We start from the raw sequence: 15,958 nt of genomic DNA on the forward strand, positions 1-15,958 counted from the left end.
CAGATCGCTCATCGTTGGTAAGCCAGTAGATCAGGAGCTGAGTGGCTGCGTCGCAACTGGCTGTGTAAGCACTGACCAAAAGCAGTTTTCCTATATTCGGAAGACCACTTTTCGGTTACAAGATTTGAATGATTCAACAATACGCTATCGACTCTTCGTTATGTGTTTATCCAAGAATCCTACTAGCAGGTTTACAATTGCGCACCCGGAGACACTGCTGCTTCGGAAACCATCCTCCTATCTCCCGACGATTTTCTTCTCAAGATATCGCGCAGGTATATACACAAGCGCGGTTACAACGAATGTAAACTCATTCGCAACATCACCACCATCAGATCCAATAAGACCTCCCAGCGGTCCAACATACCAAGTTTCTACCATGCCCATAATCCACGCCACGATACCGATGACAAACGATGTGCCAGCAGCGATACCGAGCGGAAGACGACTGGGATCGTTCCACGCGTCCAGGTCGTAATTGTCAAAGTTCATACGACGGAAGACGACATGTTCGCTGCATAGAATGACAAAGTACTGCGTAGTCCAGTAGCCGAGGAGACTAAGGAAGTTCTCAAGGTAGACACTGAGTTGCTCGCGGCCGCCGATAGCAAGACCAAGGATGGCAGCGAAGCAAACCAGGATCCAGATGAAACGGGGTACGCGTGCAAAAGGGCGGGCAAATTGCTGGCAAGAGATGGCGGCACTGTAGATGGAAATGACGTTTACGTTGATACCGGAGAGGACGAGGAGGGTAAGGATTAGTTTAGCAAAACCGCGAGGGTAGAGCATAGTTTGGATGAGGAAACCCAGACCCTCGTTGTCGTACGTTTCTTGCCACTCTGGTCGGTTGTGCATGCCGGAAGACACCACACAGCCTGCTAGCATGCCGATAGAAGTGGGAATCGCGATGCCAAAGGTTGTCATCAGGAAGACTTTCCAGCGCGAGACGTTGACAGGGTAGTGGACGTAGTAGTCGGAGGCCATGGTCTGCCACGATGCTGAACTTCCGTAGACAATAGCAATCAAGCTTAGAACCTGTCCACTGAGGTCTGCTCCCTTCAGGTCGGTTTTGGTGCTGTTGTCCGCGTACTTGCCCGTCTCCGCGAAGAAGATGATGAAGATGATAAAGAAGATGAACCATGCATAGCGTTCATATACCAGGATCGCTCGCAGACCGACGAACGAAATTATCGTGGCAACGACAGCGAGGATGACTATGCCGACGATCAGGGAGATATGGCCATCCGCTACAGCCGTTAGTGCTAAACCACCCGTGATGCAAGCCACAGACGCCCAGCCAATCTGCACGATAGTGTTAAGAGCAGCAATGAGCTTGTTAGGCCACCATCCAAACGCATATCTTGACACTGAAATCTGCCTCAGTCCCGTCGGCGCACCAAAAGTGGCTGCGAATCCGGTGGCAGCGCCACCAAGAATAGACGCAAAGATGGTGATGACGATACTCTGGCGAAGCGCTATAGGCACACAAATTGAATCAGTCGAGCAGTTCGCAAGAGCGAGGGAGGAGCAAAATCCTTACTCAACCCGAATTGAGGTCCCAGAAGGCCGGTGGCAAAACAAGACGTGTTCATGGTTCCGGATGCCCATAGGAAGAACATGTTGAGTTGGTGATGCCATGGTACGTGTCCCTTTTCCTCTGGCAGCTTGCGACTGATGGCTTCTGATTCAATTCCTAGCTTTGCGTCTAATCTGGCTTCGAAGCGACGTAGCTTGGCCAGGAGCCCCGTTTCGCGGGTGACGGTCGCATCGCCGATTCTCCCGCTGTCAGTTGACACGCTGGTTTCGTCCTGGGCCTTTTCCGCTGAAAACATCATGGAATGTACCGTAGTAACGAATACTCAGAAGAATGGTGGTACAAAAGTAGTAATCATGAAAGAGTGTGAACCGTCCAGGGTCCGCACCGAGCGAAACATTCTTGCTCTTTAGTACACACTACCCCACCCATCGCGCACAATCGGCTCCGGCCGCGTCATGAAAAGCCGTTTGACGCCGGTGGCAGGGCACGAGAAAAAAGAGTTGCCGTATGCCGCTTAGCTTGTGTGGCTTGCAAGAGCTAGTAGCTCCACTCTTATCTTTGACAAGCAATTCTGGGCAAAGCTTAGCTTTCCGGCAATCATTGACTGTTCCCTCGGTAGAAATCCTGCGCGTGTACCCTGCATGTGGTGGACAGCTTATCAGGACTCGGCCCCCGCAATTGTCCTAGCCGTTACATGGGCTGGTTAGCTTGGTGATATGGTGCCGTTCTCATGTCATGGGCATAGAGTAGATGAGTGTGTTGCAGCTTCCATGCAGGTACGCAGTACAAGCTTGGTATGAGGTGCAAAAATCTTGGAATGAGCTTACACGGTGGCTTTGTCTGTCATGCAGCAGGTTGCAGTTCACCATATTTGCAGAGTTTCTGTTTTGCGAACCAAGGTAGAACGCGTGCTGATGAGCGCTCCAGCAGAAGCACGATTCCATGCATTCCAGATCCTGCCCATAGAGTACATACTATACAGTGTATTTGAGTCGCTCGACACAAAGCATGCCATGACCCTTACATTGAGTGCATGAGTATTCATAATCCAACCTAGACAGCTGATTGTTGTGCTGATTTCAACTATTGCGTCTTAGTTTCCAGAAATTTGGCAGCCTTACTGCTTAAGGGATTGACGAATTCACGCTGTGTTCGCACATGCCTTACACTGCGTGCTTTCCTCGCTCTTATCTCTTGAATCCTGGAAGGCACTCCGTTACCCAGACCACGCTCCCGCAGAGCATAGTTTACCACCTTGTCTAGACCGGTCTTGCTGCGCTTCTCGGTCTTGTTAGCCTTGACGCGGCGTAGCTCGACATTGCCCAGATTGATCAAGTCGCCCAGATCGGCCCGTCGCTTGGTAGCGGCTTCCGATGCGGCTTGCTGCTTCGCTCGTTCACGTGCCTTCTGGCCTTCTACGTGGATAGCGGAGTAAAGACTGGTCGGTTGAGGTTTGGTGGCCTCCAAGAGGTAGCTGTATAGATCGCCTAGGGTTTTTGCTGAAGATAGGTGCGGGTCTGAGATGCGGAAGCCGGTCAATTGGTAAAGCCGTTTGAAGAGCTACGAATGTCAGCAGATATCAGGTAAATTTCGTGAGTAGGCTTACAGCGAACTTGACGTCAATGTCAGTGACAGGAACATGTCGCCACTTGGTGTCTTCGGATTTGGTGGCAGAAGGCTGTGCCCTGCTTTGCTGAACCGACTTCTTCAGAGCTGCAAAGTCGGCGGCCAAGCGCTGCGCTCTTTCTTCGAGGATAGCATGCCGCGACTCGCTCGCTGCTGCTGGAGCGACTTCGTTGACGGGCTTAGAATCGGCTGCATGGACAGGAGGGGTGTTGAGGGTTTCTTGAACCACCACTTCCTCAACGACTGGCTGACTGACTTGCTCCGCCACGGGCTTTGCGCGGGGTACTGGCCGGTTCGACATGAAATCAAACGGCTTCTCAGCGTCCTGCTTGACCACTGCTGCCTTCTTGTATGCTGGTGTTTCGGGATCCATGGTCGGTACTTGCTCTTGTGGGAAATGAGTACCGTCGAGCTCCTCAATGAGCTCCTCAACAAGGAGTTCATCTGGTTCCGCTTGTTCAGCCTCCCAAGATGGCGCTTTTTGCATCGTTGCCAGAAGGTTGTCCAGGTTCTTGTGCTCCGGCAAGGCAAGAGCAAGTTCGCCGCTTTCTGTCTTGACCAACTTGACATCCTTGACCCAGCGTGGCCGGTCGTACACACCTCGGTTGGCGAATTTGGACAAGTCCATATCGAGACCGGCTTGTTTCAGAGCATAGATCTCGGCGACAGCTTGCGTAAAGCGAGCGCGGATGTCGGTAACGCGGGAGGCTTTGGAATGGAGGCCAAAGTTGTACTGGGTATACGGCCGGTTCGTCTTCTCGTGCATGGTTTGCGCCATCATCAAGTTCTCGTCCTTGAGAGTGTATGGGGTACCGGTGAGCTCTTCGATTTCATCGGCCATGCCCAGCGTCAGCGGCGTATAGGTGCGTAGTGTCAGTTTCTCGAATTCCTTGGCTATGTCTTTTTCGACTTTCTGCCTGAGCCACTCGTCGCCGCCGACACGCTGGAGGCCGGCTATGCTCTTTGCTTGCCGGTATTTGGGGAAGTTGGGATCTTCCTCAAGCACCTCTTCGTATTCGCCCTGGTCTTCGGGTGCTATTCGGACGGGTGATGTTGGGTCGTATGGGTCCACGTGTGCGCCAATGGGCTCCGAGTCGCCGAGCAGACGCTTCTGCCATCTCCGTACGAACTGCTGGTGCTTCTTCTTGTCTTGCTTGCCCGGTAGGAGGAACGACTGAGGTGCGGTGGTGGAGAAAGTGGCGGTTGCATTGGGGAGATGGGTGCAGGGCGACACGGCGGAGCGACAAGGCAATGGCGACAGTGTCTGCCGTATCGACGTGGACAGGAGATTTGAGGCATCAGTTGCCCGCGAGGGGCGCGGTATTCGGCGCATTGGGTTCGAGATGCGGGTGATGCCCGTGGACCGGAAATTCCTTCGACATATTGACCAGCATGCCAAGCCGCCGGACATGAGCCAATCACAGCCACAGCAGCCCCGAGCAGTGCACCGGCTTCAGCTCAAATCGTCACACGACTGGAATTGATGCAGTACATGTACAAATCATGTCGCGGTTGCTGCTTATCTTGAATTGCCTATCATGAAAACTTCTTTACTAGCCATGTAGAGCCCCTCTCGTCGTACTCGGCCTTGGTGACCAGCAACTCCTTAAGCAACTCGGGTTGGCTAGCAACATTTGCTCCTCCTAGCCATGTATGCTTGATTGGGTCATCTGCCTGTACTACGTTCAGCGGATATTCTGCAGGCACCAGAGCCCTCAACTCTGTTCGCAGTCGTTCCATAAAGCCAGAAATCAGCGAGTTCCCGCCTACCACCACAACATTCGCTAGCAGACCTATCCTGAGAGCTTCGGGTAATGCACTCAGCGACTGCATGACGGCGCCAGGTATGCCTTCTTCCTGGATGCCAATATCAGAGGGATTGAAGAGCAGCTCTGGCACAGCGAATCGCTCGTTCCCTAATGGCAGTAAATCTTCCCTTGGTCCTTGTGGCGCTTGTAGCCCCCGACGCATGCGTGATTTTGCAGGATCGTGGGGTCGCGCGTGGCCATGTATCGCGTTCTCGTAGTCTGGCAGCACGTAGTCGACCACAATGCTCGAATCTAGCTCTCTTCTGTCTCCCAGTCGTCCCTTCCATGTCCGCTCTAGATCATTGGCAAAGTGCTGCGACGAAGGCACGACGTACGACACTGCTTCTTTGATCTCATTGAGCAGATATGTCTCCTCCATCATGTTGTAGTGTCGCAGCGAAGACAGCTCCTTTAGGTAGTTTGTGAGCAGCTTCCCACCTACTGTGAGCCGCCGCACCGCCGATTGTATGGGTTTCCCATTGTAGAGAGGTAGGATGGTCGTGTCTGAGTAGGAGGTATCGATAATCAGGAGGCATTCTCGCGGTAGCGACAGCAATGAGGACTCAGTGTGCGCCTGGGGGGTAGCATAGGCGTTCAGTGTCGCGCCCACGCATCGATAGTACGCAGCAAATTCGAATTGCTCGAATATGATCTCGTCGCAGTTCTTCTGTAGTTCTTTTGGACAATTCGGCTTCTCCGTCAGAAGCAGGTTTGTATCTTTTGGGTCACACTATGCACCGTTAGCCAATGCGTCCGCCATAAGCTCGCGATTGTGCGTACCCACCCTCAGCCCCTCCCCCATGGCGTCTCCCATGAACTCGTGCTCCCATATCGCCTTCTCTGCCTCCCAGTTGACGATGAAGCCCTTCTCCACCGGGCGGCGGAATGCCAACTCTCCGAAGTCTTTGCACGAATTGAGTTCGGCGCCGACGTAGGTACACTTGTCGCGCGTGCTCCGCGCGATGCAGTTCGGAATCACGCTGCATTCGTCATAGGTATATTCGACACCGCTGGGAACGAGACCAGCTTTGATCGAGTATGCGCCATTGTCAAGAACGAGCGTCTTGTTCGGTGGCGCAGGCGCTGACTTCTTGGAGCCTTTGGGAGGCATCGCTGGCGTTGGTAATTGGGGCGGCGCTGACGGAGCGATTCGCGACTCCCGTTTTGCGACAGACGCCTGTTCACGTGAGCACTGCAGAGCACAAGCCAAGGTGAGCGATAACATGTAAACGCCATCCTCTCATTTCCTGGCCTAACGTGGCAACATCATCCCCCTACTAACTTAAAACTTGAAATATAGCTACATGATCACAGTAAGAATTGTCGACCCGTCCCGGAGGATATGGTCTTCTGTCTTGCAACATGGCATTCCAGCTGGATTCCCATTGCACGCACCGATGGAATCTACCAGAGACACAAAAACAGTTAGCAAATATGTCGCAGAAGTCTACAGCTGATTGGCCCGATCACGAGCGTATGGCTTGCATCGTCGAGGAAACACTAATATAAACAGGCTGGAGGTGTGCCGCATGCCTACCCCGCGATGCACCTGGTCCTCGTGTCTGTAGCTCATCCACCCACTCTGATGGAACGAAAGAGCCAGGCTAACTGCATGCTTTGTCTAGTCGCCCACATTCTTCTTCTGCTAGTCTATGACGTCAACTCACTGTCGCAACGAGGCACGCGAGTTCAAGAAAACCATCAGAAGTAAGTGTAATTCCTTACGTACTCCAATCATTCGCCATGGACGACTGGCAGGATGCCGCCTTCTCGTCGCGACATATGCACAATCGCAATGGTCGCGGCAGCAAGTCCAAACACACGGCCGCGTTCGATGTGCGCAAAACATTTGCAAGCTATTCAGTAAAATGTCCAGCATGGCAGAAAGCTTTAAGTGCCAACGGAGATGCTCCGCCGGAACAGGATGCATCGCTGGAGTTGTATCGTCTCACCGAAGGTGGCGAGGGTGTCGTTGGCCGACTGTCTTTGCCAGGAGTATTGCAAGCCTCGGTCATCTTAGCCGGCAGTCGTGACAGTCTTAGACGAACGATTGCAGAGGTGGAACCGGATGAATCGAACGAAGAGGAAGACGACGGGCACGATGATGAGGAAGAAGAGGAGAGCGATAATACCGAGCCTGAATCTCCCGAAAAAACACGCTTCGAGACATTTGAGAAGAACAGCTTCCGCTCCCCAAAGTTCTGGTTTCGATGGAGCGGCGAATTTCTGGATGCTGCTCAAAGTGTATCCAGAAAAACTGGCAGCCACGAAACAGAACTAGGATACATCGTCTTCGCTGGCAATGATTGTCGCAAATTCAAAGGCACAATTAACTGTACGAATCTGAAGTGGAAGAATGTAGCCATCACGGGTCACAAGCTTGTAGCACGATCAACATCTGATGCACAGGTTACCTGGGGAAAGGCGGGAGTTCCAATATAGGTTCTGCTATTCCAATACAGCTGTCTGTCGTATTCTCAACTAGACAACAGCGAATTCATCATGAAGCCCGTCGCAAACGCGTGAGCGAGGATAGTATGAAAGCATTACTACCTCCCAATATGAATCCCAATCTCAACAAGCGTTCAATGGTGCTGTCCCAGGTCAGTGAACCGCCTCCATTCAAGGTCGAATACGGAATTAGCATACCATCCCAAGTCACGTACGTGCCCCCAGCCAATGCAACCCATCTTCCATTACCAACGCCACCAGAGACCTTGGCCCAACCTCTTCATTCACATTAGCTTGATTCATTACCATACCTTTCGGATTGATGCCGTTACTTACTTGTCGCCATTCACCGTAGTCGTATCCGTCCTGGTAAAGCAGCTCAACTTGATCTTGGTACCTTTAGCGTACTGGCCCGGAGCTGTGCAGCTCGTCTTTGGACATGTTCGGTAACGTAGACCGTCTACGAGGACGGTTGCGCCGACGATGGCACGTTTCTCTATTGCGGCGAGAGGGTCGCGATAGACTGTAGGGTCTAGGGCGAAAGCAGTGGACGTGAGAAAAGCGAGGACCGGGACTGTGATCTTCATGATGTGCTTGTTTGACTGCAATGAGGTCTTGGTATGGCGACTGGTTCAGGTAGTCGACTGTTAAGGGCTTCTTATATCTCAGACATGCGATCATTACTTCCTTGGCTGTATCAATATGCTCTCGCATTCTTCGTGTTCGTTAGTTGCACAACGCGGAGATGGTAGTATCGTCGGCATCTCTTACTCACTCTCTATCTCAATCATTCTTAGCAAACACTTGCACATCAAATCTACCCAATGGGAGTGACTTCGTATGTCAGACTATATAATCTATGCTCGCATTTCTCGCATTCCTTTTTCTAAATATGTCAATGCGCGCTGTGTCTGGTTGCACAAGCGCTCAGGTTTAATTTCGCTGCTCGTATCGCTTCAGCTTGGCTTGAAACGCAATATCCGAGAACAACGACATGTCTAGGTGGGCTTAGTCATGTTAGTATGATCAGATTTGGAAGACAAGTTCAAACGTATGGTGAACACTCGTTAGGATTATAACATATGGGCAAAAGCATACCCTAGGTGCCAACCTTACTTCCTCTTCATTCCCATCTCGACAAGATCTTGACCACAAAACTTCTGTAGACCGGATCTTCCAAAACCGATGAAGCAGGCTCAGTATAGTAGTAATAGTAGCTTGTTGGAGCCTAATAAGTGGGTATCCTAGCGCCCTTCTTTGAGTTCCGCAGCGGAAGGGCGCCAGAATGTCCCGTTTGAGCGGAATTTGCTGAAGGAGATGGGGTATATGTGGTTCTTCCTCATCCCGTTTATGAAATGATCTTTCCAGGGCGGTTGCGCGTGTCATTTATAGCCCTCACTCACTCCACTCCATCATGGTCCTACAGAAGGTTGCTTGAAACATGCCTGTGTGCTATGCCGACAACCTGATCAATTAGAAGACTGACGCTATGAACCCACAGAACCGACCACGGATGAACATTACAGCGGTAAGATGTCGATGTAGTAGCTTGCCCATAAGGGCGTTGTGGCCCACATTCCTATTCGTTTACCGCCGCTGCCTAGTCACGTGTGTCTCAGCCTGGACTTGCGCATCATCTGGGTACTATAACTTCTCCCTTCTGTTTGTAAATTTTCTTCATCATTATTTCGGTCGAACAACAGCTCTGCGATCTCAACCTCATACTATTCTCTCGCGATCATAGTACATTACCAAGCTAATATGGTTCAGTCAAACTCCCTGCGTCGTCGGCTCCTTCAAGACATCGCAGAGACCAAGCAAGATCCATATCCTAATGTCTACCTCAAGTTTGATGACAACGACATCACGAAGGCGTGCCTCGTCCTAACTCCGGATAGACAGGAGCCGCTCCACCTCACGATCAGCTTTCCGGACCGATATCCACTCATTGCTCCAGAAATCAAAATTCAAAGTCAAATCATTCATCCCAATGTCTTTGGTGACTACATTTGTGCTACGATGCTTAATACTAAAGAGGGTTGGACACCAGCGTATACCTTGAAGGGTATCGTCATTCAATTATTAAGCTTCTTCTGCAGCGACTCCCTCGAGCAAGACCATGGTAACAACACCATCAACTTGACTCATTACCGGCAGCAAATTACTCAGGCGCATGGTAGACTTACAAATCATTTCGTATGCTATTCTTGTCGATTCGGAATCGACTCGTCGCCGACACGGGCTGATGAAATGGAGGTCGACTCAGCGCTCGCGCCCACTCTTGTCGCTCTCCCACTACGACATCCAACTTCGCTCTCAAGGTTATTCACACTACCAGATGAGATCGTTCTCGCAGTACTCACTGAGCTCGAGACTCGTGACATTTTGGCCTTTTCCGAGGCTGTTCCTTCTATCAAGACCATGATCAACTCGTACGACTTTATTCGGATCCGCGAATTACAATGCTTCTGCCTTAAGCGATCATTCCTAAACAGCAAGCTCGGCATAGGCATCTCCACCAAGAGCGGCAATCGGTCACTCTTCCGGTCCGAGTTCGATCTGTTGAGTAGGGAGGCATTCTCCGTATTTGGTGTCCGGAACAGTGTTCAGGGTGTTTCTTTCGACAACTGGCTACCTATGCCGCTCAGCCGACGTCATTGGAATCAAGTCAAGACGGAGGTGAATGCATGCCTCCAGAACGTTCACAACACCGCGACCATGCCCAGCCATGAGCCTTACCATGTGGACGTGTTGTATCACATGATGAACACGGTTGTCGTTCAGTTCTCATCCGATGCGGAAAAAGGTTATGCTGGTCCTGATGAACGTAGCACCCTAAGTCACGCATCAGAAAAAGCCGTTGATGCCTACTTCGGTCTCTTTCATCTGTTGCTATGCCTTGCAACCGAGCATGAGGAGATTGTCGTTAGTGCTAACAAGATCATCCAGCGTTTTATGGTCGGCCCACGTACGAAGACGCAGTTCCCTGATCTTGGCCATGTACTGGTAGCGGCTCTCATCTGCGATGCAGGGTTGACTGAAGAACTGACGTACGAAGTCATCCGAGAAGCAATCCTACGCAACGTTGTATGGATGCTCGACGCGAAAGGTGCTGGTATGGCTGAGCTTGCATACCTGGAGCCTTCAGCGATCTCCAGATACCGTACCAAGATGACGTACGCTGCCTCGCCCACCTCGTACCGCCTCATCATGTTCATGAAGCTGTTCAGCTCGGCAGCTCGCCCGCCCAACAAGAATCTTATCGAGCTACGCGATTCCTTGTTCGACGCGCATGGGGCTCCTCCGCAAGGCACATCAACGCGAATGGCTGAGGACATCCGTGAGATCCACGAGTTCAACACCTTTCAGCAGTTCCTGGCTAAGATGGGTCTCAAGGAACTCCCGTCCCAGTCCCAGTTCACAGCTTTCTTGCGTCGCACCATTACTGACAGTATCGCCGCTGGCTATTCCATCATGCCGTTGACCCAGAGTCAGCTTTTCCTCATGCGCCAGGCAAAGGAACCTGATGTGGACATCGCCGAAGGCGTGCTTGTCACATACAATGACCGACGGTGGTTTCGTAACCGTAGTTGGCGAAAGCCGTCATTCTTCCCAAACAGGGGCGATCGCGATAGTGACAGAAGTAGTCGCGGGTCGCGCGGTGGTAGAGGCCGTCGTTAGGGATGGTGTTAGGTTCTCTGATCGATTGCAAATCGCACCGGTCTTCGCGCGATTCCTAGCTTCACTTGCAATATGAATAGTACCTACCTTGAACAACTCAAATCGTCCCCACCCTCCCACTTCTTCGTAATTTTCCCTTGTGAGACCTTGCATAAATGTCCTGGAACGGCTAAACGGCCAGCCTAATGCCCTGCAGCATCTAGATCCTAGCCTAGTAGTCAAGTGAGGGGGAAAGGCACAACAACGTCATGTCGCATGCCGTACCACCAGACAAGTACTGCAAAACCGCATTCCAAAGTCTGACCACCTTCCCCTTCTCCTCTACAAACCAAAGCCTTCTCATCAAACTCTGCCCTACTCCGCCTTCTCTTCGTATACCAAAATATGTCTGGTACGCCTTCTGTGTTCGATGTCGTGTGTTCTCACAGCTAATCCTCTTATAGACCAACTCGATGACAAGTTCATGAACAGCGGTAGTGGCGCACCAGCTCCTCAGACATCCAACGACAAGGGAGATGCATCGAAGAAAGACGCAGACAAAAAGGACAGCAATAAGGGTCAGGAGAAGAAGGGTTAATATAATTGGGAATGAGGTGGTTGGCAGATGCGGGCTTAGGACCGTCGATCAGGCACACCTACACAGAACCACCCCATCGGGTCAGCGGGTTTCAAGAACACATTAGCGAAACTTCTTAAACGTGAATAAATCGAAGTTGTCAATCCTAAGCTTCTCCCTCATGTGCGGTGTGTGGAAATATGTTGATGCGAAGAAGGAGCCTTAGACCGAATGGCGATCCGTCATCTTGACGTTTACAAAATCCCAGGTTTTCATGACGTCTACACAATGCCTTTCAAAAGAGTATTAATATACCTAGAGGTGCCTTAGAAACCAAAGTTAACGCATCATCTTGAAAATTCACGCAATAGTTACAGCCCACTACTAGCAACCATGCCCGGTACATTCTCTTCCGCAGGGCTCCAATGCCACGAGTGCTTCTTCGCTGACACCCAGATCTCCAGACCAAGTCAACGATCCTTCCCACTATAAAGACACATTTGGCGTTCAGAAGTCCGCCAAGACTCCCCAGAAAGCAGCACGGGATCAAGAAGATTATGAAGCGCAAAAAGAACACTCAAAGAGTGGGAGTAATACGCACTCAGGGACAGGCATGGAGTACGTTGATCGAAAAAACATCAAAGGGGACGAGAAGCAGAAAAGAGAGGGAAATTGAGAAGCTTTTCAATCTTCACAACAAAGCCTGATCTCTTGTCTAAGCTTGTCGTATTAGTTTGCTCGATTTCAAATAACCATCCCATAGTTTGAGCAACGAGATAATCGTTTTATGTCACTGCGTTCTTATACTTCCAGGTTTTTTATGCGTATTACGCTCTATTGGCTGCACAAAGCAACCTTCTATCTACGTGCTCTATCGCACTGACTCAGAAATGACGAAGAGCTCAATCAAACCCTTTCCAACCACAGTTAAAACTGCGCTTCCAACCATTGGCCAAAGGCTCCCAATCGGCTGTATTAAGATCATCGCACCATAAATCCGACAGGGCTTTCAAAGGACTAGATTTTCCTTGTTTTGAGCAAGACTTTTCGCAAGCATTGATCTCGAATGGCCGGCTCTCGGTGTAGTCCTCCGTCGTCATGTGAGGCGAACATTCTTCGCAGCCTTTGACCTCCTTCTTAATTTTAAAGCTGGTTCTAGAGTGGTCGCGGTCGTGGGCTGCAAAGGGTTAGCACAAGAAAGACAAGATTGTAAAGTTTTGCTTACGCTGTGAGACGGTCATGTCGACTCCAAAAGGCATGGAGTCGCCGAAAGGACGATTCACCGACTGGATGTATTCCTTCATCTCCTTGAGGCCATTTCCACGTGTAGTGTGCTTACCAGCCTCGAAGCCGTTGGGGTCGTACAGCGTCCATCCCACTTCCGAATAGTCGTCCCACATCCATTGACCGATATGCACCTTCCAATGGCCGTTCCTATCCATGGGCGTATGACTCGGTGCTGGCGCTGTTGAAGAGCTGCGGGGAGTCATACTAGAAATGCCCTTGGAAGTCGAACTTGCGAACATTGTGGTGTTGCTGGCAAATATGCTAGACGTTTCAAACAACGAATCGTCGGGATTGTTATTTCCCTCATCATCATCTAGAGAAAGTGGCGCTCGAGTACATGCTGGAGCATCGGAGGTGAGCGTATTTGTGCCGGTCTTCGTCGTAGTAGTATCGAATCCAACGGCTGGCCCGCAGATGGTCTGAGTAGCATCGATTAACGGTACACATATTGATGAAACCATCGTAGACGATGTGCTACCAGTACCCCGAGAGGTAGAAGGCAAAGCTGAAATATCAAACCCCTCTGTGCAAAATACAAATCGCTCTGTGACAACAACGCGCTGCTTGTCCTCGCAACGATCCGGATCTGGTGCATCTGCGGGCTTAGTTGGCGCAGGACCAGGCTTCGGTCCACAACCTCCTGAAATTGTGCATCCTGGACGACTACAGAGCTCCGGAGGGCAGGGTGAGCATCCTTCTCCTCGACAGTATCCGCCGTAGCCCAAGATGGCGTTGACGGGTTGCTTATCGCCCGGGCAACTACCAAAAAAGGTGCAGGGGGAACACCCAAAGAGACCACATGGGATATTTAGCTCGAACTCTACACCAGGACATCCAGGCCCGTAGTTCAAACCCATCCACCCGCATCCGCAACCGAGAAGTTTGCATTCTGGTTTGTTGGGTTTGGGATATGACGTTGGCTTGGGTTTGGGTCCCTTGTCATCGTCCCTGTCGCTATCGCTTGGACTATCGCTATCACCATCCTTGTCGCACTTCTTCGGAACACAAGGACATACAGGCCGCTTGAATAGCAAGAAAGTCATGAGTCTCCACGAGATGCAATCAGCAATGCAGTTGTTTTCTTTGCAACCGGGGTCACTATCCGAGTGAGAATCTGGATCGCCATCACCGCCCGTCGTGGTGGGCGAAGGGGGGATATTGCTTAAAGTTCCAGTGGGTTTGGAAAAGATTCCTCCCGAAGTGGTGCCAGTTGGGATCCGACTAGAACTTGGTCCAATGCTTCCTAGATTGCTACCAGATGGAGTTACAATAGGAAATGGCCCAATACTCCCCGGAGGATTACTAGACTGCGTTCCAGTAGGAACTGGCGCAGTGCCCCCTGGTTTGCTGCTAGACGGTGTTACGATGGGGAATGAGCTAGTGCCACCTGGAGTGCTACCACTTGGCTTTCCAGCCGAACTTGGAGGATTGATGCTACCGGGAGTGCTAATAGAATGCCCTATACTCTGGCTCGGAAGATTGACGCTGCCCGGAGTACTGATAGTTGGCGTTCCAACCGAACTTGGGGGATTCATGCTGCCGGGAGTGCTACTAGAATGCCTTCTACTTTCGCTCGGGAGATGAATGCTGCTAGGAGTGTTGCTACCAGAAATACTAGAAGGGATAATGGGGGTAGCTCCTGGAGTACTGCTGGTCAAGATACCAGGGGGAATGACAATGATACCTTCTAGAGTGCTGCTATTCTGGACCGAAGTCGGATTGCTGCTTGAGATTGCACCACTCGAGGGTTGTGCAGCCGAGCTTCTTGGCGAATTGGAAGTTACCGTGGAAATAGAACCAGAAGGCTGAGCAGATGATTTGGAAACAGACACGGAGCTAGCAGGTGGCACCGAAGACCTAGTAGCTGTAATAATACTACCAGTAGGATTACTCCAGACTCTAGAAGGGGAGGCAGAGGCACCAGGAGAGCTCGATACTCTAGAGGACAAGATCGCGGATGATCCAGTAACTGAGCTTGCCAAGACGGCAGAAGATGGTACAGAGCTACTTGCAGCACTAGACCAAGCTGATGACCCTGCGAGTGGAGAGGTTGCAGGTGTAGAGGAACCGGAAGCAGAGTTCGCAGGAGGTAGTGCAGCGAAGGTCCTTGAAGACGATACAGCATGGGTACCAGAAGATGGCTTAATAGGAGTTCCAGAAGGTGGTGGGATGACTGGAATAACTATTCCAGAAGATGGCGGAGTAGAGATCCCAGAGGATGGTGTAGCAGAGTTTGTTGGGTCTGAAGACGCAGTCTGAGATGGAACTACAACGCTTGAACCTCCTTGGGAAGACGGTTGATTGTTCCATGTCGCTGATGAAGAGGGAACAGGTACCCACTGGGAAGATGCAACTTGAGAGCTTGGTTGACCGCTCCAAATGACAGAGGAAGGTGGGGGCGGTGCGTGTACTGAGGATAGCTGAGGGGACGATGCAGCTGAAGACGGTGGAGCAGGCGCTGGCGCCGAAGGCTCCACGTGAGGCGAGGTCATCTGATATGATGACTGGCTGCTCAGAACAACAGAAGAAGGTTTCGCCGGATCTTGCACCGATGTTATGATGCTGTGAGACGGAACGACGACGCTCGAGACACCTGGCGGAACGACACTCGAGGCAACTGGCGGGTTGCTGTGGGCGACGGAAGTTTTGATATGGGTACCGCGTATGGACGATGTGATCAAGATCGGATCAGTCGGTATACCCTGAGGCTCCCTAGGAAGCAGAGGATCTTCAGTCGTGGAAGCTGCCTTGATGGACGGGAAGCTGCTGGCATAGCTACCAGTGGAGGCTAATGCCAGCAGAGCGACGAGTGACAACCGCATCTTTCGGGAGCTACAGCCGTCGTTCGCAATTGCTCTGGTGGTGGAAAGGGCGATGAAGATATACGGGTTGAGGAATGGGCGGAAAGAGTAAGTGAGCAGTGTGGTGCAGAAGAGACTATGCGAGTGGATGGCGGGGTCATATGGAAGGGAGGTGCTAGGCAAGCGCACTAGTAAGTTGGTGAGGGCAAGG

General features: G+C 51.3%; 6 protein-coding genes across 6 annotated transcripts; 3 read left to right on the plus strand and 3 right to left on the minus strand.

Moving 5' to 3' along the window:
* Window positions 1-237: 237 nt before the first annotated feature.
* Window positions 238-6,082, minus strand: GT037_001081 (uncharacterized protein; the record flags this gene model as incomplete). The annotated part of the gene is made up of 6 exons (XM_038926128.1): window positions 238-1,475; window positions 1,541-1,822; window positions 2,758-3,097; window positions 3,144-4,614; window positions 4,746-5,701; window positions 5,756-6,082. The coding sequence occupies 6 exons, from the start codon at window positions 6,080-6,082 to the stop codon at window positions 238-240; spliced, it is 4,614 nt and encodes a 1,537-aa protein (XP_038791984.1).
* Window positions 6,083-6,714: 632 nt separating this feature from the next.
* GT037_001082 (uncharacterized protein) lies at window positions 6,715-7,413 on the plus strand (the record flags this gene model as incomplete). Its single annotated transcript, XM_038926129.1, has 1 exon — window positions 6,715-7,413. One exon carries the CDS (start codon window positions 6,715-6,717, stop codon window positions 7,411-7,413), a length of 699 nt encoding a protein of 232 aa, XP_038791985.1.
* Window positions 7,414-7,545: 132 nt separating this feature from the next.
* GT037_001083 (uncharacterized protein) lies at window positions 7,546-8,009 on the minus strand (the record flags this gene model as incomplete). Its single annotated transcript, XM_038926130.1, has 3 exons — window positions 7,546-7,565; window positions 7,621-7,700; window positions 7,759-8,009. 3 exons carry the CDS (start codon window positions 8,007-8,009, stop codon window positions 7,546-7,548), a joined length of 351 nt encoding a protein of 116 aa, XP_038791986.1.
* A 1,183-nt stretch (window positions 8,010-9,192) lies between these two features.
* Window positions 9,193-12,335, plus strand: GT037_001084 (uncharacterized protein; the record flags this gene model as incomplete). Its single annotated transcript, XM_038926131.1, has 3 exons — window positions 9,193-11,065; window positions 11,547-11,660; window positions 12,124-12,335. Coding segments are annotated over 3 exons (2,199 nt in total), but the record flags the coding sequence as incomplete, so codon positions are not given.
* Window positions 12,336-12,561: 226 nt separating this feature from the next.
* On the minus strand, window positions 12,562-15,768 carry GT037_001085 (glycoside hydrolase family 18 protein; the record flags this gene model as incomplete). Its single annotated transcript, XM_038926132.1, has 2 exons — window positions 12,562-12,836; window positions 12,885-15,768. The coding sequence occupies 2 exons, from the start codon at window positions 15,766-15,768 to the stop codon at window positions 12,562-12,564; spliced, it is 3,159 nt and encodes a 1,052-aa protein (XP_038791988.1).
* On the plus strand, window positions 14,624-15,205 carry GT037_001086 (uncharacterized protein; the record flags this gene model as incomplete). Its single annotated transcript, XM_038926133.1, has 2 exons — window positions 14,624-14,731; window positions 14,843-15,205. The coding sequence occupies 2 exons, from the start codon at window positions 14,624-14,626 to the stop codon at window positions 15,203-15,205; spliced, it is 471 nt and encodes a 156-aa protein (XP_038791989.1).
* Window positions 15,769-15,958: the final 190 nt, after the last annotated feature.

Source organism: Alternaria burnsii (genome assembly GCF_013036055.1).
Source record: "Alternaria burnsii strain CBS107.38 chromosome Unknown 705, whole genome shotgun sequence".
NCBI classification, from domain to species: domain Eukaryota; kingdom Fungi; phylum Ascomycota; class Dothideomycetes; order Pleosporales; family Pleosporaceae; genus Alternaria; species Alternaria burnsii.